This window comes from Babylonia areolata, chromosome 9 (genome assembly GCF_041734735.1).
Source record: "Babylonia areolata isolate BAREFJ2019XMU chromosome 9, ASM4173473v1, whole genome shotgun sequence".
In the NCBI taxonomy this organism is placed as follows: Eukaryota; Metazoa; Mollusca; class Gastropoda; order Neogastropoda; family Buccinidae; genus Babylonia; species Babylonia areolata.
In genome coordinates, this window is record NC_134884.1 from 19990277 (window position 1) to 20012904 (window position 22628).

A 22628-nucleotide genomic window follows, 5' to 3' on the forward strand; every position below is an offset into this window, starting at 1 on the left:
AGTTACGCACAAATAATGCGCAGAGGTCACCAACATAGGTTTCAGTGTGAATGAATATTCTCTGTACACACCTCCCTTACCATATTTCATTGTATGACTTGTGTACAGTCACAGTTGTGTTGTGTTTGTCTCTACAAACAGTATCTGCAGATATTTGTTTGATTTGGTTTTGGTTTTCTATAGGAATGCCTTCATCCCCTCCCCTCCCCCTCCCCAAAATGGTGTTGATCAATTTCTCTTTCCAGAACTTTTTTTTCCCATTAATCCCCATCCATATTATTTTTCTGAGAAAGTTTGTGATGCTGTACAATTTTATCTACGATATTCAGGTGAAATTCCATATTATTTTTCTGATAGTTTGTGATGCTGTACAATTTTATCTACGATATTTAGGTGAAATTCTGTTGCATCAGTCTTCGCCATAAAAATTTGAGAAATCTTGATAATACACTGGTAGGCAAGCAAGAAGCCACTGCTAATTATAGTGTCAAGTTTCCAGACACTTTGCTTACTTTTAATGGAGAAAGTTGTCATTTGCCGACCATCAGACATTAAGTCAACCTGTGAATGCACATCCAGACTCTTCCTTTACTTTACAATGATGATAATTTATTCATATGGCGCTGAATTTTGTGATGAAGACAAAGCCCTCCTGCTAAAGCACTCCCACTCCAGGCTTGTTTGGGAAAGAGGTAGGTTTCAGGGCCAGATTTGAAAGGGCTGGGTGCACAGATTTGACAAGCGAAAGAGACAGCTTGTTCTCGGTGTAAGGTCCAGAGACAGAGGTGAAATGTCTCCAGACACTGAAGGCCTGCATCAGACCAGGCACCACAAGTGGGCAGCAGGGAATACAAACATCTCCAACGTCCATTGTCAAAGAGAATGATTGCACTTTCATTCAATGCCTTTATTACGGTACATCACATAGCCCCACCCCCCTTTTTTTTCAAATTTCCATTACTGAAGGGGTTTATCGCACTTGCAGTTTATGCATTTATTAGTTGATCATTTCCTTACACCCTCTCCTCAACCCTTTAACACTTTTTTTTTTTTATCTACCCAGGGTTTTTTTGGGGTTTTTTCTTGTTTCATACCTACAAAATATGTAATAAAAGGCAGTTTGTAAGTGATTGTCAGTGAATAAACAATCATTACCATAATTTATGACAAGACAGTTCTGAAAAGAAAAAGGTGCTTTTTCACACAATGAAGTTGTAAGTTTTGTATTGTGGAATCTCAAAGCAGTTGGGGTTTTTTAGTTGTTGTTGTTGTGCAGCTTAGTTCTTGTGTGCAGTATGAGGACAGATTTTTTTTCTTCCTTTTTTTTTTTTTGAGAATATCATTTTTCCTTTTGAAAGTTTCTATCTTCACATGATATAACACTTAAAAAATATATTTTAAAAAAAAGATGTTTGTACAATATTGTATTTTCAGTGCTGTGTTTCCGTCCTTGCATAATAAAGTTCCTGCATGTTCTTCATGTGTGTTCCTTTGTTCTGTGGTGTGTGTCATGCTCTGGCTTGAGAACTCAGTTCACTCTTGGTAAAGAATGAAAGGGGCTTGGGTTATCCAGGGCTTCTGGTCAGTTACAATTTTTGGGAGTTCCATGGACTCTTTTTACCAAACGTCTAGAGGCTCCCAAACTACTTTCAGAGTCAATCTTAATGCTGCACATTCCAAAAAAATGTGTATTGGTAAACACACAGACTGGCAAATCTTTTAGACATATTTGTCTTTCATTCTGAATAATTTAAGTTGCAATCCACAGAAAAGGAAGCAGAAGAAAAGAAATGAATTACTGATCAGGCACTATCACAATCTCTCTCACACACATATGTACACAAAACAGGCAAACAGCTTACGTAGTCCAGCAGGCAGGATGGTGAACACAGACATCTGAATTTATTTTACTCCATTTTTTCTACAGTGCTCTGTGTGGCTTGTTTCCATACCAAATTAAAAAAAAAAAAAAAAAATCACCAATTTGCTTCTAACCAAAAATTCACCATTCTTCATAAATATTATTACTGGTGTAACATTCAGCTGACAGAACAAGATGCATGTTGTTCAGCGACTGGATGACAACTTGAGTACAACCCTCAGAATGACTTAAATGACTGTTCATTTATATAAATGTTTGCCCACATTAGTATGAATAAGTAACCTACATGACTGAAGCCCACCATTCGAACAGTATATGACTTTGAATTTATAAAGGCATGAATGTGACCAAGTATAAAAATATAAAAAGAGACTGAGCTAATATATCTGGGTTTGTTTTGTTTTTTTAATGCCTGAGTTTCAAAAATACAGTTTTAAACATTAACAAATATATAAGGTGTACTCTGACCCTTACAAAAAAAAGACAAAAAAATCAAAAGTAAAAACGATGACAGCTTTCAAAATGTGGCAATGGTTTTGAATTACCTCTCAACACAACAGGAAAGATGAGTACATCACATCCCAACAGTCACTGATTCGGGTTTAACCCCTATCCTACATCCACCATCGTTCTGCACCTTTCATACACCAAATAAAAATGCTTGCAACCTCGGTGTTTTGTGTATATTACCACTCTCTGTCCATCTTTGATGGATGTTCATGAAATAGCAAACATCACCATTCTCTATCTTTGATAAATGTTCATGGAACAGCATACAGTACAAGGCATGCAGATATAAAAACATCTTCTGGGCTGGGTTTCCATCAGTTTGCATTTCAAACCATTCTGTATCACTGAGCAATATGTAAAGAAATGTACAGCCATTACAAAATGAAAAAAAATGAAAAAAAAAAGGTTCAAGGTCAGTAGCCTTTCATAGGGGCAATGAATTCCTTGTGCCTACGGCTCGGCATAGGAAGGCGGGCACCTAATCCTCTCCTTCGCCAATTTTTACCTTCCCCAACCACAACCAAAATTTGGTACCCATTCACACAGGTGAATGAGGAAAATCAGAGCTGAAGTGCCTTTCCCAAGGACAACATGGGGAAACAGGGCCTTGAACTCTGATCACTGGATCAAAAGTCCAATGCCTCACCAATGCTGCCATGGCACCTCAGAGTCATTGTTCTCATTTCTGCACTGTTTAAAGGCATTGGTACCATATTTTGTGCATAAAAAAGTGCCAAGCCAAATGCAGCTGGGGGGAAATCAATGGACCTTTACCTCCCATTGCCAGTTGGTATAAAATAAGAGCTGTTGAGTGTTTCCCACCACCAGTTATGTTACGCATTCTGTATGTCTGAAAGTATTACCTCTAACCACCCAATATAAACGCATTTTAAACATATCTTACTTTGTTTCATGGGTACATAAACACCTTAACATTAATATACTGTTCTCAGAAAGAAAGAAAAAAAAACATTTTCTGTCACTGTTTTTCAGCTGACCTGAGAATTGGATGATTATTTTCTGTCACTGTTTTTCAGCTGACCTGAGAATTGGATGATATAAAATCATTTCATCTTCTCTTTTCAAGTCAGTCCTTTTAAGCAACTACTTAAGAAACAAAATTCATGGCTTGGAATTTTCTGTCTCTGGTGAAGATTCCTCCATATGATTTCTGGCCACAAAGAAATAACAAAACATCCCTCTGTGTCCCATCTTTGAAAAAATAAATACGATAGCTGTATCACTTTTCTGTCTTTGTGGCGACACCTGTACTGACGGAAACCTGAGTCAAAGAAGTGTATGATGATCCCATGACAAAACCAACAGAAAACTGCGATCAATGTGACCACTGATTCACACTTGAAGCACTTGTGAAAAGCAGCTGGACTGACAAAATCAACAGGGACATGAAACTTGGATGGACAGATGATTCATGACACAGATTAACAGAGCACAGGAACCTCACTAAGATGGGTACACAAAACGCATACAGGCACAACGTGTCGGAAAAGAGATGGACTACAATACACTTTAGGAAACGAGACAGACAAAACAGTTTAGGGAGAGATGGGCAGACAATATAGTTAGGAAAAGAGATGGACTGATATAAGACTTTACAAAATGAGACGGAAAGACATTACAGTTCAGGAAAAGAGATGGACAGAAGATGTACAAACAATACAGTTTTGGAAAAGAGATGGACAAGCAATACTGTCCTGGAACAGAAATGGACAAACGATAGTTTAGGAAAACAGATGGATAAACAATACAATTTAGGAAAAGAGATGGACAAACATGGAACAGTGATGGACAAGCAATATAGGTTTGGAACAGAGATGGACAGACATTACAGCTAAGGCAAAAACAAACAAAAAAGACCTATGGATAGACCAGATCTGCAATGGAAAAAGAGATGGACTGACAATAATAGGAACAGGGGTGAACAGACAGGACAGTATACACCAGCAAAAGTAGTGGACAGACAAGATAACTTAGAACAGGAATGTGGGCGGACAGCCTGGATAGCAGACACACAGGAACAGGCGCATCGATCTGCACAGACACAACAACAGTAAACAGGAACAGAGGTGAAGGGACAATTATTTAACACAATCAGTTAAAAGATCGTTGGTGTTGCTCCCCCCCACCCCCCTGATTCTGGATACACTGCAGAAGAACGTTCCTTTCCTCAGAATCATAAGTTTGAACTGGCAGTGACTTTGTGTTCTATGTACAGCTTGTGTCACAGACCCACAGCACTGACCTGGCCAGAACATCAGTGCTGTGGACAGAAACCAATTTCTAGAAGAGGTGCACAGAAACCTTTCTAGAAAAATTTCTGGAAGAGGAAGGTGAAAGAAACTGTCCATGTCATGACGAGAAGGCCTAGGCTGAACCATGTCACTGGCCTGGAACTCCCTCCAATTTTATCACTGACTGTTTAACACTGCGTCCAGGCATCTGTGGCCAGACAACATTAATCAATGCAGCTGTGAACTTTGCTCATTCGCAGGCTGTCTGACCCAAGACTTTCCTGTATTTGAGTAAGACAGTATAAAACTACTGAAATATATAAGTTCAAACTTTTTCAATCTGAGTAAGGAAACGTTCTTCCAACTGAGGAGTTTGTTCAGCAGCAGCACCCAGAGGAACACTGAAGAAATACTGCGACTCCCTGGTATGCATTACGTTCACGGTTCCAACACAAGTGACCAAACAAAATCCCATACTTTTTCCAGACCAGACTGAACAATGTCCACACCAAACACAAAACCAAACTGAATAGAAAAAAAAAGCCTGTTTGCTCTCTGAGGAAGCAGTGGATATCCCAGTATCAGTGTTCAGTTTTCATTACCTTTTTTTTTTTTTTAATGCAATAAGCTCTTTGTTGAATGGTGTAGGCCAGGATTTTTATTAAAATTCCCAGACTTTCCCAGACCCTGAAGGGCGAAAGTATGCATTTCCATCCATGGAAATGGTTCTCTCAGTTTCCAAAGACTTGTCCAGACTTCCATAATTGTACAAAACCCTGCACATCACATGAATTCTGCCAGGGTATGAACAGTGACTATTTTCTGATGAGCCAATTTCAGACACACCACTGCTGTCCAGTTGCTAAGTGATCAAAAAAACCCTGAAAACAAAGTATGGATGATACATAGCGCAGTAAAATGTTGTGCACATTAACCCACTCAAACATCAGTGAACGTCAGAGTTGCATCCAAAAACTGGAGAAGTAACCAGGTACCTTGCTGTAGAAATTCTACCTTGCAAATGAGAGTCCTTCAAGCATTATCAGGGACAACTCTTGTATCCATGGATTATTTCACTTTACTACGAAAAACAATCACACACACACACACACACACACACACACGTGCATGCACACACACACACATACACACCCCAACTGATATCTAATATCACTTGAAAGTGAAGTCATTAAACTGTTGCACAAACGAAACAAGACAAAAATCAAACAAATCAACCACGAAACTGAGAGGTGATTAGACTATGGCAAAGCGCTCAGCTCTCGTTCCATTGAGCAGTTGGAATTTTCACACAGACAAATCTTGTGACAAACGAGCCAAACAAAAAATATAAAAACTCCAAGCTAACACCCCCTTCCCTTCCTCCCACCCCTCAAAGGCTTCAGCAAATGCTAAGCATGCACCACAGGTTCTGAAAAAGGACTGATTGAACTTCTCCACATACAACAGTGAAAGACATGAGTGAACAGATTCAAGAATGGAAGTGCAATGCCTTGACATCACCATGCAGGTTTTCTCTTTTTATTTTATTTTTTTTCTTTTCATTCTTCTTGACATGATAAATTGTGTTGCGATTTGTACATGTTTTGTTATTGCTGCTGCACACATTCACACTGTTCCACAGAGAAAAATCAGATGAGCGTAGTGGTGGTATGATAACTGAGCGTGCGTTAACTGAGCTGAGTGGTGGGCTAAGCTGAGCAGCTGGTCACGACTGCTTGCTGCGAACCTCCTGGTCGTACTTTTGATGGAGCAGTTTTTTGTATGCTTCTTGGTTCACCCACAGTTCCGCCGCGTGTGAGTTCAAGGGACTGTCATTGTTGGGTTCTGAAACACAGCCATACACACATTTTTCATCATTTTTGTTAGGTTTTTCTGAAGCCCAACAATTCACATGTCTATTATCTTTCGGTGGGTTTTGAAATAATATTCACTCACATGTCTGTTCATTTATGCTAGGTTTTGAAACAGCCTTTATTCACAGTCTGACTATTCATTTAGGGGCGTTGAAATGCAACCATTCATGTGTCTAGTATTTCTGTTGGGTTTTAAAAAACATAACCATTCACATGTCTATTCATTTTTGTTGAGTTTTTGAAACAATCATTCACAGTTTCTGTTTCAATGTTATTAGGTTCTGAAACAGCATTCATTCAATCTGAGCTGATGGAAGTTTTTATGTTGTGTTCTTAAACAGCCATTTACACATTCATATAAATTTATGTTAGTTTCTGAAACAAAAGTACTCACATACTTATTCATTTTCATTGGGTTCTAAAACACAACCATTCCCATGTCTATTCATTTTTGGGGTGGTTTGAGACAAAACCATACACACTTCTAGATTCATTCTGGGGGGTTTTAAACAACAAAATAATCACACAGCTATTCATTTTTGTAGGGTTCTTAAACATAATTATAGTCACCTTTCTGTTTATTAACAATTCTTTTCCATGTAACACTCGCATGGAGGGGAGGGGGGGGGGGGGCTCAAATAATATTTCATTATTATTATATTTTCAAAGCATAATCATGTCTTAAACACAGCATGCTAAGCACTGCAACTTTTCCAGACTGTGGGCCACTTAGCAAGATTCAAAATTACACTTTGCAGTCTTGATTTAAGGCTTTGTCCTGTGTTCTTTGCAGCCAGCTAATAAAAAAAAGTTCTTGTCCTCAAGAAATTTTGTAATTCCAGGCCATGAGCTCGAACTATTGCAGTGGTTAACAGCCATAAATAAGAGCCCTGTTTGCTCTGTTTTGTTTTTTAAAGGACACATGCAGGTACGCACAAGATTACCATTTGTCAATCAAAATTTCCCAGCCAGAGCATTATTTTCTGATCACTTTTCAGCATAGATCTATACTTTTCTTAAGCAGTAAAAATCAGTTCACAAATAAAGCTGTTTCATCAATATGTAACACAAACACCCCACACACAAAAAAAAAAACACCAGTATTACATTAATAACACTATAGTCACAGCCTATTAGAAAATACACATAAAATATTGCATCCTCTTGATTTTTATATCTAAAAATATCATTACTATGAACTGGTGGAAGATCAACCTCCATTATCAAATTCAAAGTTAAGGGGGAAGAAGATACGCTTTCATTAGATATTAACCAATATGAAAACAAGAACCGCACCCACACAGACCTGCAATTAGTGACACATCATACCTGCTAACAAACTCTGTATAGATAACAAGACGGTGCGGACATCATAGAGGGCGGACCATTTCTCCTTGAGGATATCTAAACAGATATTGCCGTGGTTGTCCACGTTGGGGTGGTAGCAAGGCGTGGTGAACTTGACCGACACAGCCTGGTATGGGTAGCCGCTGGGGAATTCTAGCAACAGCTTGTACTGCAGACCCTCATACACCTGGAATTTTTAACACACACACACACACACACACACACACACACACACAGCAAATCCACTTTACTGATTATCTGACCAAATCCTGACCATGATATTCAGTCACACTCCATTCAAAACGTTAACTCGTTCAGTGTTCACTGGTTGCAGCTCCCCACATTCAGTTCAACGCTACATACAAGTGGGCTTTTACATGTATGACCGTTTCTACACCACCACGAAAGTAGCCATACTCCATTTCTGAGGGCGTGCATGCTGGGTATGTTCTTGTTTACAAAACCAAATGTTGACATGGCTTACAAGACCTTAAAAGAGTGTATTTGATCATCTGAATGCGTACACACACACAGTGGGGACTCAGGCACAAGCAGGTCCACACATCGGTTAACCTGGGAGATCTGAAAAAATCTAAACCCTTAACCCATCAGATGCTGTGACCAGGATTCAAACACAGGACTCTCAAATAAAAAAATCCAACATTTTAACCGCTCAGCTGTTGCACCCTAAATGTTGATAAGTTTATTTTTATTTTAGCACTGCTGCAATGGCAAGTGTATTCTGTGCTTGTAAATGGCAGCTATTTGACTGGTATATTTTCAAATGGTTATCACAATCCATCAAAACACAGCTAAAAGTCCTCAGCAACTCAGTACTTGTTTCCAGGCTGGGCGATGCACGCACACACAGACACAGACACACACAGACACACACACACAGAAGACAACTGTGGGAGTGACAAGTCTGCGCTCCTTAACAACCTTAACTTCTGCTCAGCTGTGTTCACTCACAGTGCGAGCACACCACTGGTGGGAACTCAGAAATGTGATCAGCTGGCCACAGTGCATGCTGTGAGTCCCCTTACCAGTCTGTCATGTTCATGGATCATTACCAAAAACACAAGATAGCTGCATTATTCATCAATGATGAATATGATCATTAATGATTAACATTTCCAGAAACTTCTTTTTCTTTACGAAAATTAATTTTATATTTTAATCTGATTTGCAATTGCAGTGACCCACTGGTGCAGACTATGGCAGAAATCTCATTCTTTTCCTGTGCAAACCAACGCCCTGCTCATGCAGAGAAACCTAAAGTGGCTGCAGCTAGTGACCTACATTGGGGACTGAACAGCATTATGATACGACAAACAATAGAACAGAAAATCCCCTCCCCAACTGGTACTTACTGTTCCTTTGGCACCTTCAATTGTGCCGACCCATTTGTACAGATTGTCCCCTTCTGGAAACGCTGACACACCAGGATCTGCTGACATCTGCAACATTTCAAGCATGTGTCATTACCATAAACATCATGTCACCGTTTGGCGCAACCATTGTGTCTATATCATCAATACCCACACTAAATTTCATAGAAATATCAGACATTAAAAAGTTCAGTAATGATGTCAAAGGAAATGATTTTCTTTTCAATTAAGAATATACACTAAACTTGTTAGAGTATATACTGACCGCTGGCCTTCATCTTTATTGAAGGACTTTATCTTTGCTGCACAGTGAATCAGACTGGTTATTCTTTGTGTAATCATAAACAATTTATGTACGGCTACACAGCTATACAGTATACTGGCACTACTACTTAAGTATCCAGACGCAGATGATTCAGCTTATCAAGAGATGAATTTGTGTTATTACCTCAAACCATATATGCAAAAGCCATTTCTTACTAGGTAATTACAATTTCCTTTGTACACTCATATTTTTTAAACAGAATGACTATGAGTTATTGACTATGTAAATTTAATAGTATCACTATGTCTCTAAGGCTTGCTGCCAGTATTCATCTGTAAAACTAAAAGTATATGCAGAAATCAATTAACAATGAAGAACTGATTTTGATTTAAAACGCATTGAGCTTTAACAATATGCGCTATAGCAAGATGTCTTAATTAGTAAACTGACTTTGATTTATATACATGTGCTGATTTGTCACCCAGCTGCCCCAGCACTGAATCAGAAAACCCAGACCAGTTTCTGACCACCAGTTCAGCCAGTAGTTCTCTGTGCCACATTGTGAAACACTCTCTACAGGGAACAGCTGTAGGGAGATGCCTGAAATGTGGACACATCACTTAACCTCCTTAAAAAAAAAAAATCTTTAAAGAGCACATTGAAGGATAGAGATCACACAATAAAATCAATGTAAACTTTCCACCTGTTTCCTGATACGTAAAATTTCACATCAGGTGTACAAGCTAGGCTAATAAAAACCAATACTTTTCTTCATGATGGGCTTTTCCAGTCCATGAGCTACTGAGTATGTTCCAAACTGACAAGTCTGAGGAAGCTACATGGTCAATGAACAAGCATTCAAATCCAACTGATTTTACATCTGTATTATTATTCCTTCACTACCATGTTATCTCTTCTCTCTTTTCTATATATTTTTAAATAACTATTTTTTAAAGTCTGTATAGACTGAAGAATGGAATCTCTGCTCTTGTTTTTCTCCACTTTTCAGTTCATTTTCACATCCAACTGTGAAAACTACAAGGCATATCATCTTTCTCTGAGCTTTCAGTTACTGGCTTGTATTTTTACACTCAACACCTGTCTCCCAGCTGCCCCAGCACTGAATCAGAAAACCAAGACCAGTTTCTGACCACCAGCTCAGCCAGTAGTTCTCTGTACCACATTGTGAAACACTCTCTACAGGGAACAGCTGTAGGGAGATGCCTGAAATGTGGACACAATACTTTACATCCCAACAACATCTTTAAAGAGCACACTGAAGGAAAGAGAACAGACCCCAAAAAGTATATAAACTTTCCACCTGTTTCCTGCAGATATATAAAATTTCACATGATGTTCAAGCCAGGCTCACAAAAACCAATGATTTCCTGCATGATGGGATTTTCCAGTCCATGATTATTGAGTATGTTCCAAACTGACCAGTCTGAGGGTCTATGAATGAGCGTTCAGACTTTGATGGTCAAATGGGCTGTCCATAAAGATACCATATCTTTATCATTTCTTCACGACCAAAGTACCAAATGTTATTTCTTCTCTCTTTGCTATAAAATTATTCATTGTTTTAATAAATATTTTGTAAAGTCTCTACAAACTGAAGAAATGATTCTTTGCTTTTGTTTTTCTCCACTATTCATTTTTTTTTTCCACATATATCTGTGACATTTATTACTTTACAAGGCATGTTACCCTTCTCTGAGCTTTCAGACTTGTAATTTTACACACTCAACAACTGTCTCCCAGCTGCCCCAGCACTGAATCAGAAAACCAAGACCAGTTTCTGACCACCAGGACAGCCAGTAGTTCTCTGTACCACATTGTGAAACACTCTCTACAGGGAACAGCTGTAGGGAGATGCCTGAAATGTGGACACAATACTTTACATCCCAACAACATCTTTAAAGAGCGCACTGAAGGAAAGAGATCAGACACAAAAAAATATATAAACTGTCCACCTGTTTCCTTCGGATATATAAAATTTCACATCTGATGTTCAAGCCAGGCTCACAAAAACCAATGATTTCCTGCATGATGGGATTTTCCAGTCCATGATTATTGAGTATGTTCCAAACTGACCAGTCTGAGGGAGCTACATGGTCAAAGAACAAGCGTTCAGATCTGACAGACTTTGATGGTCCAATGGGCTGTCCATAAAGATACAATATCTGTATTATTTCTTCACAACCAAAGTACCAAATGTTATTTCTTCTCTCTTTGCTATAAAATTATTCATTGTTTTAATAAGTATTTTGTAAAGTCTCTATGGACTGAAGAATCGATTCTTTACTTTTTTTTTCCTCCACTATTCAATTTTTTTCCACATATATCTGTGACATTTACACTTAATAGGGCATGTTACCCTTCTCTGAGCTTTCAGACTTGTAATTTTACACACTCAACACCTGTCTCCCAGCTGCCCCAGCACTGAATCAGAAAACCAAGACCAGTTTCTGACCACCAGGACAACCAGTAGTTCTCTGTACCACATTGTGAAACACTCTCTACAGGGAACAGCTGTAGGGAGATGCCTGAAATGTGGACACAATACTTTACATCCCAACAACATCTTTAAAGAGCGCACTGAAGGAAAGAGATCAGACACAAAAAAATATATAAACTGTCCACCTGTTTCCTTCGGATATATAAAATTTCACATCTGATGTTCAAGCCAGGCTCACAAAAACCAATGATTTCCTGCATGATGGGATTTTCCAGTCCATGATTATTGAGTATGTTCCAAACTGACCAGTCTGAGGGAGCTACATGGTCAATGAACAAGCGTTCAGATCTGACAGACTTTGATGGTCAAATGGGCTGTCCATAAAGATACCATATCTGTATTATTTCTTCACTACCAAAGTACCAAGTGTTACCTCTTCTCTCTTTTCTATAGAATTATTTATTGTTTTGATAACTATTTTGTAAAGTCTCTGTAGACTGAAGAATCGATTATTTGCTTTTGTTTTTCTCCACTTTTCAATTTATTTTCACCAACATCTGTGACATTTACACTTTACAGGGCATGTCACCCTTCTCTGAGCCTTGAGGCTCGATATTTTACACACTCCACACCTGTCTCCCAGCTGCCCCAGCACTGAATCAGAAAACCAAGACCAGTTTCTGACCACCAGGACAACCAGTAGTTCTCTGTACCACATTGTGAAACACTCTCTACAGGGAACAGCTGTAGGGAGATGCCTGAAATGTGGACACAATACTTTACATCCCAACAACATCTTTAAAGAGCGCACTGAAGGAAAGAGATCAGACACAAAAAAATATATAAACTGTCCACCTGTTTCCTTCGGATATATAAAATTTCACATCTGATGTTCAAGCCAGGCTCACAAAAACCAATGATTTCCTGCATGATGGGATTTTCCAGTCCATGATTATTGAGTATGTTCCAAACTGACCAGTCTGAGGGAGCTACATGGTCAATGAACAAGCGTTCAGATCTGACAGACTTTGATGGTCAAATGGGCTGTCCATAAAGATACCATATCTGTATTATTTCTTCACTACCAAAGTACCAAGTGTTACCTCTTCTCTCTTTTCTATAGAATTATTTATTGTTTTGATAACTATTTTGTAAAGTCTCTGTAGACTGAAGAATCGATTATTTGCTTTTGTTTTTCTCCACTTTTCAATTTATTTTCACCAACATCTGTGACATTTACACTTTACAGGGCATGTCACCCTTCTCTGAGCCTTGAGGCTCGATATTTTACACACTCCACACCTGTCTCCCAGCTGCCCCAGCACTGAATCAGAAAACCAAGACCAGTTTCTGACCACCAGGACAACCAGTAGTTCTCTGTACCACATTGTGAAACACTCTCTACAGGGAACAGCTGTAGGGAGATGCCTGAAATGTGGACACAATACTTTACATCCCAACAACATCTTTAAAGAGCACACTGAAGGATGGAGATCAGACCCCCCAAAATATATAAACTTTCCACCCGTTTCCCCAATATATAAAATTTCAAATCTGATGTTCAAGCTAGGCTCACAAAAACCCGATTTCCTGAATGATGGGATTTTCCAATTCATGATTATTATGTTCCCACCTGACCAGAGGGAGCTACATGCTCAATGAACAAGCATTTAGATCTGACAGAATTTGAGGGGCCAATGGAATGTCCATAAAGATTTTATATCTGTATTATTTCTTCACTACCAAAGTACCAAGTGTTACCTCTTCTCTCTTTTCTATAGAATTATTTATTGTTTTGATAACTATTTTGTAAAGTCTCTGTAGACTGAAGAATGGATTATTTGCTTTTGTTTTTCTCCACTTTTCAATTTATTTTCACAAACATCTGTGACATTTACACTTTACAGGGCATGTCACCCTTCTCTGAGCCTTGAGACTCGATATTTTACACACTCCACACCTGTCTCCCAGCTGCCCCAGCACTGAATCAGAAAACCAAGACCAGTTTCTGACCACCAGGTCAGCCAGTAGTTCTCTGTACCACATTGTGAAACACTCTCTACAGGGAACAGCTGTAGGGAGATGCCTGAAATGTGGACACAATACTTTACATCCCAACAACATCTTTAAAGAGCACACTGAAGGATGGAGATCAGACCCCCCAAAATATATAAACTTTCCACCCGTTTCCCCAATATATAAAATTTCAAATCTGATGTTCAAGCTAGGCTCACAAAAACCCGATTTCCTGAATGATGGGATTTTCCAATTCATGATTATTATGTTCCCACCTGACCAGAGGGAGCTACATGCTCAATGAACAAGCATTTAGATCTGACAGAATTTGAGGGGCCAATGGGATGTCCATAAAGATTTTATATCTGTATTATTTCTTCACTACCAAAGTACCAAGTGTTACCTCTTCTCTCTTTTCTATAGAATTATTTACTGTTTTGATAACTATTTTGTAAAGTCTCTGTAGACTGAAGAATGGATTATTTGCTTTTGTTTTTCTCCACTTTTCAATTTATTTTCACAAACATCTGTGACATTTACACTTTACAGGGCATGTCACCCTTCTCTGAGCCTTGAGGCTCGATATTTTACACACTCCACACCTGTCTTCCAGCTGCCCCAGCACTGAATCAGAAAACCAAGACCAGTTTCTGACCACCAGGTCAGCCAGTAGTTCTCTGTACCACATTGTGAAACACTCTCTACAGGGAACAGCTGTAGGGAGATGCCTGAAATGTGGACACATCACTTTACATCCCAACAATTTAAAGAGCACACTGAAGGACAGAGATCAGACAAAAAATATTATGTAAACTTTCCACCTGTTTCCTGACATGTAAAATTTCAAGTCTGGTGTTAGGCTAGGCTCACAAAAACCAATTATTTCCTTCAGGGTGGGATTTTCCAGTCCATGAGTTGATAGTATTCCCAAATGACTCATCTGAGCAAGCTACATCAGTGCATGTTCTATGAACAAGCATTCAAATCCGATAGAATTTGATGCTCCAATAAGCTGTCCATAATGATTTTACACCTCTATTATTTCTTCACTACCAAAGTACCAAATGTTATCACTTCTCTCTTTTAATAAGTATTTTGTAGTCATTGTGGACTGTAGAATGGAATCTCTGCTTTTGTTTTTCTCCACTTTTCAGTTTATTTTCACATCCATCTGTGACATTTACACTAATTACAGGGCATGTCACCTTTCACCGAGCTTTCAAACCTGTAATTTTACTCTCAACACCTGTCTCCCAGCTGCCCCAGCACTGAATCAGAAAACCCAGACCAGTTTCCGACCACCAGGTCAGCCAGTAGTTCTCTGTACCACATTGTGAAACACTCTCTACAGGGAACAGCTGTAGGGAGATGCCTGAAATGTGGACACATCACTTTACATCCTGACATATTTAAAGAGCACACTGAAGGATAGAGATCAGACCAAAAAAAATATATGAATAAACTTTCCACCTGCTTCCTGATATGTAAAATTTCAAATCTGGTGTTCAGGTTAGGCTCACAAAAAACAATGATTTCCCTCAGAGTGGAATTTTCCAATCCATGACAGCATGAGTTATTAAGTATGTTCCCAACTGACTAGTCTGAGGGAGCTACATGGTCAAAGAACAAGCATTCAGATCCAACAGAATCTGATATTCAAATCTCTTCTCTCTTTTCTGTAGACTTTTTAATAAGTATTTTGTATAGTCTTTATAGACTGAAGAATGGGTTTTTTGCTCTTGTCTTCACCTTTTCAGTTTATTTTCACACCCATCTGTGAAAACTACAAGGCATATCACCCTTCAGTGAGCTTTCAGTTACTGGTTTGTAATTTTACACCTGTCTCCCAGCTGCCCCAGCACTGAATCAGAAAACCCAAACTAGTTTCTGACCACCAGGTCAGCCAGTAGTTCTCTGTACCACATTGTGAAACACTCTCTACAGGGAACAGCTGTAGGGAGATGCCTGAAATGTGGACACATCAATTTATACCTACAAACCATTTTAAAAAGTACAATGAAGGATAGAGATCAGAGGATAAAATGCATTACCTTTCTGTTTCCCTATGTCATAGCATATGTAATACTCTAACATCATGTGTTAAGGCTAAGCTCACAAAAACCAAAGATTTCCTTCAGTGTGGGATTTTCCAGTCCTTGAGCTATTGAATATGTTCCCCTCTGACCGATCTGAGGGAGCTACATGGTCACCGAACAAGCATTTGGATCAAACATAAACTGATGTTAAAATGGACTGTCCATGAAGATTCAATTTTATGTCTGTACCTTTCCTTCTTTACTTTTATTTCTCCTCTCTGTTCTACTTTTTTCTTTTTTACTCTGTACAGTCTGCATAGACTGAATAATGAATTCTCTGCTCTTGTTTTTATCCATTTCTAAGTTTATTTTCACACCCATCTGCTGCATCTACAAGGCATGCCATCTTTCACTAGCTTACAGGCTTGTAATTTAAACTTGAACATTAAATGAACATGTCCCCCAGCTGCCCCAGCACTGAATCAGGAAACCAAGACCAGTTTCTGACCACCAGGTCAACAAGTAGTTCTCTGTGCCACATTGTGAAACACTCTCTACAGGGAACAGCTGTAGGGAGATGCCTGAAATGTGGATGGGGTCAATTTATGAACATGTCTAATCAATACAGGGAAAGCATAACTGTTAGATTCACACTTGGTGTGACACTGGTGCATCTTGTGTTTTCCAAAGACAGCAAAACAAAGTACAGTCTGGTCATCATGTGAGAGGTTTTCAGGAGGGTCACTTCTACTTGATCATGTAAAGTCACTGCTATCAACTGATAATCATCTAGTGCCAACACAATACTATTCTCATTAAGTTTACTCTCCATCAACCCCTAATCCTCTTCTGTATTTTGTTTATTAAATTGCTAGCATGTTTTTCATCAAACAGGTGTCTCTTTGCTCCATTCAAAATGACTGCAACTTCAGGGGCCAAGGATGGAATTACATAAACTGATCTTGAATAAAAAGGCACACAACTACACACACAGTACAAGTAAAGGAGAGAGATCAAACACTAAAATCTGCATAATCTCCACAACCATTTCCTAATACACTTATCTCTCTTTTTTTTTTTTTAATTATAAATACATAATTCTGCAAAATCTCCACAACCATTTCCTAATACACTTATCTATATTAAAAATTATATATGTGTGTATGTATGTATGTATGTATGTATGTAAAAGAAAACAAATGAATAAAACAAAACATTAATAATCATAATAATAATATCCAGGCATCTTACTTCATGTACTTTGTAATTTTGTACCTTCACTAATTTATTTGTCCCCAAGCTGCCCCAGCACTGAATCAGAAAACCCAGACCAGTTTCTGACCACCAGGTCAGCCAGTAGTTCTCTGTGCCACATTGTGAAACACTCTCTACAGAGAACAGCTGTAGGGAGATGCCTGAAATGTGGATGGGTCATTTCGCCCCACACCTTCATCCAAATGTCACAGTGTTACTGTCAGCTGTTCTGTAGAACATCAGGGTTTGTGCCAGCTGTTGTTTACAGCAGAGCAATGACCTTCCCAACATCCCACCTTACAAAACAACTTTCAAACACAAAAACACTCTAAACAAAGTTTATTTAGAGGTTTTTTTGTGTTTGAAAGGTCAAAGGCAGGCCAAGGGGGAATCCCCATCATCTCGATGTTTGCCCATCAAAGCCAACAAAGATAGGGGAATGCCTCTTTTCTGATCGAAAGACGATGTTCTTTTCTATCCTTTGCAACAAGACTTCAAAAGGCAGCCTGCCACTAAAACCCCTTCATAAAATAAGTTAGCCTGTAACAGTTTATATTGCTTATCAAATAATATGTATCATCATCACCTTTTGAATCTGTGTATTAATGCTGCAATGCCAGTGGCAAATGGTTAATTTCTGAATTTCATGGTGAGAGGGAAAACTCCAGATCACTGTGAAATCTGACTTCATTACACAGCCAGTATTTTTTTCTTAAGCCAAACTCAATGAGTAATAACTCTTACTTTTATCAAACAAAAATAAATAGTCACAGAGTAACATGCGCATGGTTTATAAAAAGCCATAAAAGGTCCTGCTTTGCAATGTATTAGGCCACTTTTGTTCACAAGTATATATTATATATCATATACCGCAGCACTGATGTAATGCAGTAATGTGTTTCCTTTCCAAACTTACTCCCTTCCTAGTTCCACAGTTAATGTTACTGTTACAGTGTTTGTTACTCCATTAAATAACTCAAGTTCTGTCCGTCCACTCCATTTGAATTACGTATTTCTTTTGCGCATACCGTCAGTGTCACCAAGGATGGAGATCAAGCACTAAAAATTGCATAACTTTTTCTATCATTTCTGAATACATGTATTCATACTGACATGCCACCTATGAATAGACTGGCCACATGCCTTAGTTACATGGATATATGGGGTTTTGTTTGTTGTTGTTGCTGTTTTCCGGGGTTTTTTTTTAATTTTTTATATACATTCAGTAACTGTCTCCCAGCTGTTCAGCATTGAATCACAAAACCCAGACCAGTCTGACAACTAGATCAACCAATAGTTCTCTGTACTAGACTACTACACTGTGAAACACCCTCTGCAGGGATCAACTATAAGAAGATGCCTAAAACGAGGATATTGCTATTTAATTGGTTCCTTAAAACTGTTTTACAGGGAAACTCAACAGTTGTATTAATTCATATACAATATCAGCATAAATACAATTTAAAATTATTACTTTGTCCAATGATTTCAAGAAAAAAAAATGTTGTCTCATCACCGCTGTAGATGAAAGTCAACATTGCAACTTAATTATTTTTATACATTTGTCTTAAAGTTAAATAAACGAACTGTAACCTTATACTTAGCTTCACCTCATCTAAGCTAATTATATTAAAAATTTTTGTTATGATCACACTGACCACAGCCCTATCTCCTTGTCCTACTGCCTGTCCAATAATACTAAATTACACATTTCATTCAGATCCACAACAGGGTTGTACACTGCAACAAAAATACGGAAAAAGAACTGACTCATCCAAACTTAAAAGGACTTTTGTCCTCCTCCCGAGTTGAATGGGACATTAAACTAATCAGTACACAGGTAGGTCAACCCTTGAGCTGCTAATCAGAGCTTACAGAGAAACATACAATAACCTTACCGGTGAAAAAGTAGTAAGATGTTTGTATTCAGCAATAAAATGATCATTCTCAACCTTTTAAGAGTTTTACTGATCTATGTTTGATGTCAGACGCCAATGTACACCCCAGCTGCAAATTATATACAGAAGGAACTACCTGGTACTCAATTAGCTCATTATCTCAATATCTGTCTCATGGCTGTCTACCAGAAAAACAAACACTGGATTTGGTTTATCTCCCACCAGGTCAGCCAGTAGTTCTCTGTACCACATTGTGAAACACACCCTGCAGGGAACAGCTATAGGGAGATGCCTGAAATGTGGACACTGCTGTCTTCAACTGACTGAGAGAAAAGTGTTGAAGAAATATATATCATTAAACCTTAGCTTTGTAACTGTAGCAAGTCATTCAACTGTCAGAATCTTAACCTTGTTCCAAAATTAAGTTTTAAAATGGTATTGTGCATGTATACAATACACAATATATGAAGAATGAATGAGTTACAGAAACTTATACCTTCCTGCTGGAGTCTGTGTTTTTAAAAAATGCACATATGGTATTATAATACTTAATACCCATCCTCGTTCCTGTCAGATGTATGGCATATTAATTGCTGATATTTTATTAACAATATATATTAATTCAACACTGAAGTGGCTAAACCTAATCTGTTTTTTTAATGTATGAGAAGTATATAATTAAATCACTGTTGCCACAAGGCTTATAATACTTATGATAATATAATCTATGCAACAGAAACAACTATTTGATTTATATATCATCCACCCACCCCCACCTCCAGGGGGCCCAAGAAATAAAATTTTTGCCTTGTCTTGCAGAGATTTCCACTTCACAGCAACAAAATAAACTGTCACAAAGTCTTGGGCAGTTTATGGAAGAGTGTTTCAGTAAACAAAACTGCTGAGTCTGAAAAATATATAGGCAGATAGATACTAGATAGTAAATATCTCATTATCTGTATTTACTAATTTAGATAGAAAGACAGATATGCAATGAGAATAAAAATAATACTAAATATTGATCCAAGGTAAATGTTAATCCATCCTTTTCCCACTTTATTTCATTTAAATTAATGACATCTTCAATAAATATATTTATAATTTACAATTATCCAATTATAACGGAGTACTTATTTAACCATTTTCATGATTTTGATGTTATCAAAATTGAAAATAATAAAAGTACAAACCATAAGTGTCCGAAGCTCCTGCTGTAGCCTGCAAAATAAGAAAATATTTTTTTAAGCTAACACAAAAGTCAGCTTACCAAAAATATAATGTTCAAAGAGCTAATCTTATGCTTCTTGTTTTCTGTCATGACTGACAGTGATACTTTGATTGGGTTCACTATTTTAGTTTACTTTTCAACTTCAGCCAGATTTGTAATTAAATATATGAATTTATGATGCATCTTTTCCTGTTCTATTTAAACTTCTATTTGTGACCTTTCTCAGCTTTTTTCTCTGATCTCAGAAATATCAACTGAAGACACATTAATAATGAATCAAGGCTTGAAATTTCTGGTGTTGCAGGAGCAACAGAATTTCTTAAGCAGCAGTGCAAATCACTATCTCAGTATCTGCCACATCAATGTATTTTTTTCCTGGACTGAATTATTATCTTAGTTCTTACTCAAGAAGTGACAACTGGTGAGCAATAAGATATGAACTGGCATGCCTATGAAACTATAGCATCTATAATCTGGCAGGGATAGTTAAGACTAAGAGTCACACAGCTTCTGATTATTCCCATCCAGTGGAAATATCCTGAAACATATTTTTCAGAATTATCCAAACTACCAACATGGGTAGAAAGCCTTACATTGTTACAACCTGACAGTAAGGGAGACTTGGAGAGCAATTTAGGAGAGTCTCACAATTGCCTACTATCTCATCTGACAACCAAAGAAGATGGTGGTAGTAGTAGTAGTAGTAGTAGTAGTAGTAGGGAAGAGCAATGCAGGGTGTGGGGCAGATCAGCCTTTTTAAGTTTTATTACCCAAACAAGTCAATTGCAGAAGAAGGGAGATCTGTACCAATCGCACAAACTGAACAGCTGCATACATTTTGGACAGGCAAAACATAATCTTCAATCTTCAAATTGGAAGGTCAGCCGTCATTACTGACTATTAATGACCTGTGTGCGCAGAGGCGTAAATACCTAGCTAAAACCTAAGTAGACCTATCTTTTCCTCCAGAGGGGGTGACAATGAGAAAGAGCATGTATACATACTCTCTCCCACCGTCACTCGCAGCGTCCCTCCGGGGGGAAAAAAAAAAAAAAAAAAAAAAAGGGGGGGGGGGGGGGACTAAACTGTGATCTTGTTCAGCTCCCTCTTGAAAGCTGCCAAGGAGGAAGCCTCTGCTGCTGTTGCAGGCAGGGAGTTCCAGACGGGGATGGTTGATGGGAAAAAACTGTATTTATAAGGGTCAGAGGAGGAGCTAAGATGGACAAATTTGTGTCGATGATTTGATCTTGTTCTGCCAGATCCTTTCTTGAGAAATTTGTCTGGAGGGGTCATACTAAAATGCGAAAAGACGCGAAAAGACACGCGAAAAGACACGAAAAGACGCGAAAAGACACAAAAATACACAGGAAAAGAATGTGAAAAGACATGAAAAGTCCTGGAATATCTATTCTGATGTCTTTTCAGATGACTTTCCCGACGCGAAAAGACACGAAAAGACACGCGAAAAGATGCGAAATGACACAAACATACACCGGAAAAGAATGTGAAAAGACATGAAAAGTCCTGGAATATCTATTCTGATGTCTTTTCAGATGTCTTTTCGCGTCTTTTCGTGTCTTTTCGCGTCTTTTAAGTAAGACACATTTCGTGTCTTTTCGCATTTTCACATTCTTTTCGGATGTCTTTTCGCGTTTTCACATTTTTTTCATATGTCTTTTCGTGTCTTTTCGCGTCTTTTCGTGTCTTTTCGCGTCTTTTTGAGTTTTAGTGACACCGGTCTGGAGGGATGTCTACAAAATAGTACAATGCCGTTGACCATTTTATACATCAGGGTCAGCCTAATCCATCACAACTATATCAAAAATATCAAAGTGAAACATGATAACAAATCGTACTTGTAAAACATTATCATGAAACATGTAGCAAGCAGATGATGTTCACGTGAGGCACTTTACAAAAACCGGGTTGGGTGCATGATACCAAGCAACTGAACCTGCTGAATCAATAGAATATGAATTTAGTGGGTATATCATGTATGGGATTAGTGTTTGTCAGAATTGCTTCAAATACTGGTTGTTTTTTTGTGGTACATCTATATGAGCGAAGACCTTCACCAGTGCTGACACTTGTATGAAAAAAGAATCTCGGTTTACAAGCGCGAAATACATCACAGTCGTGTACTTCTTCCGCGTGGTAATCACGATCAACGTTGTTCCTTATTTTAACAGAAACAGATTGACAGAAAGACAATGAGAC

General features: G+C 38.2%; 1 protein-coding gene across 2 annotated transcripts in view; it reads right to left on the minus strand.

The window, feature by feature from the left end:
- Nucleotides 1–1883: 1883 nt before the first annotated feature.
- Nucleotides 1884–22628, minus strand: part of LOC143286111 (ubiquitin-conjugating enzyme E2 C-like) — a 21028-nt gene continuing 283 nt past the window's right edge. The window contains exons 2-6 of one of the 2 annotated variants that reach the window (XR_013055752.1): nucleotides 20374–20401; nucleotides 9239–9325; nucleotides 7848–8052; nucleotides 3435–6489; nucleotides 1884–3390 (exon numbers count right to left, since the gene is read on the minus strand). Coding sequence is in view for 1 of the 2 variants with exons in the window: in XM_076593702.1 (XP_076449817.1) it covers nucleotides 6371–6489; nucleotides 7848–8052; nucleotides 9239–9325; nucleotides 20374–20401 (439 nt within the window). In the remaining variant the exon portion in view is untranslated. Of the gene's footprint in view, nucleotides 6490–7847; nucleotides 8053–9238; nucleotides 9326–20373; nucleotides 20402–22628 lie in introns of both variants that reach the window. The other variant, XM_076593702.1, reaches the window with a different exon arrangement.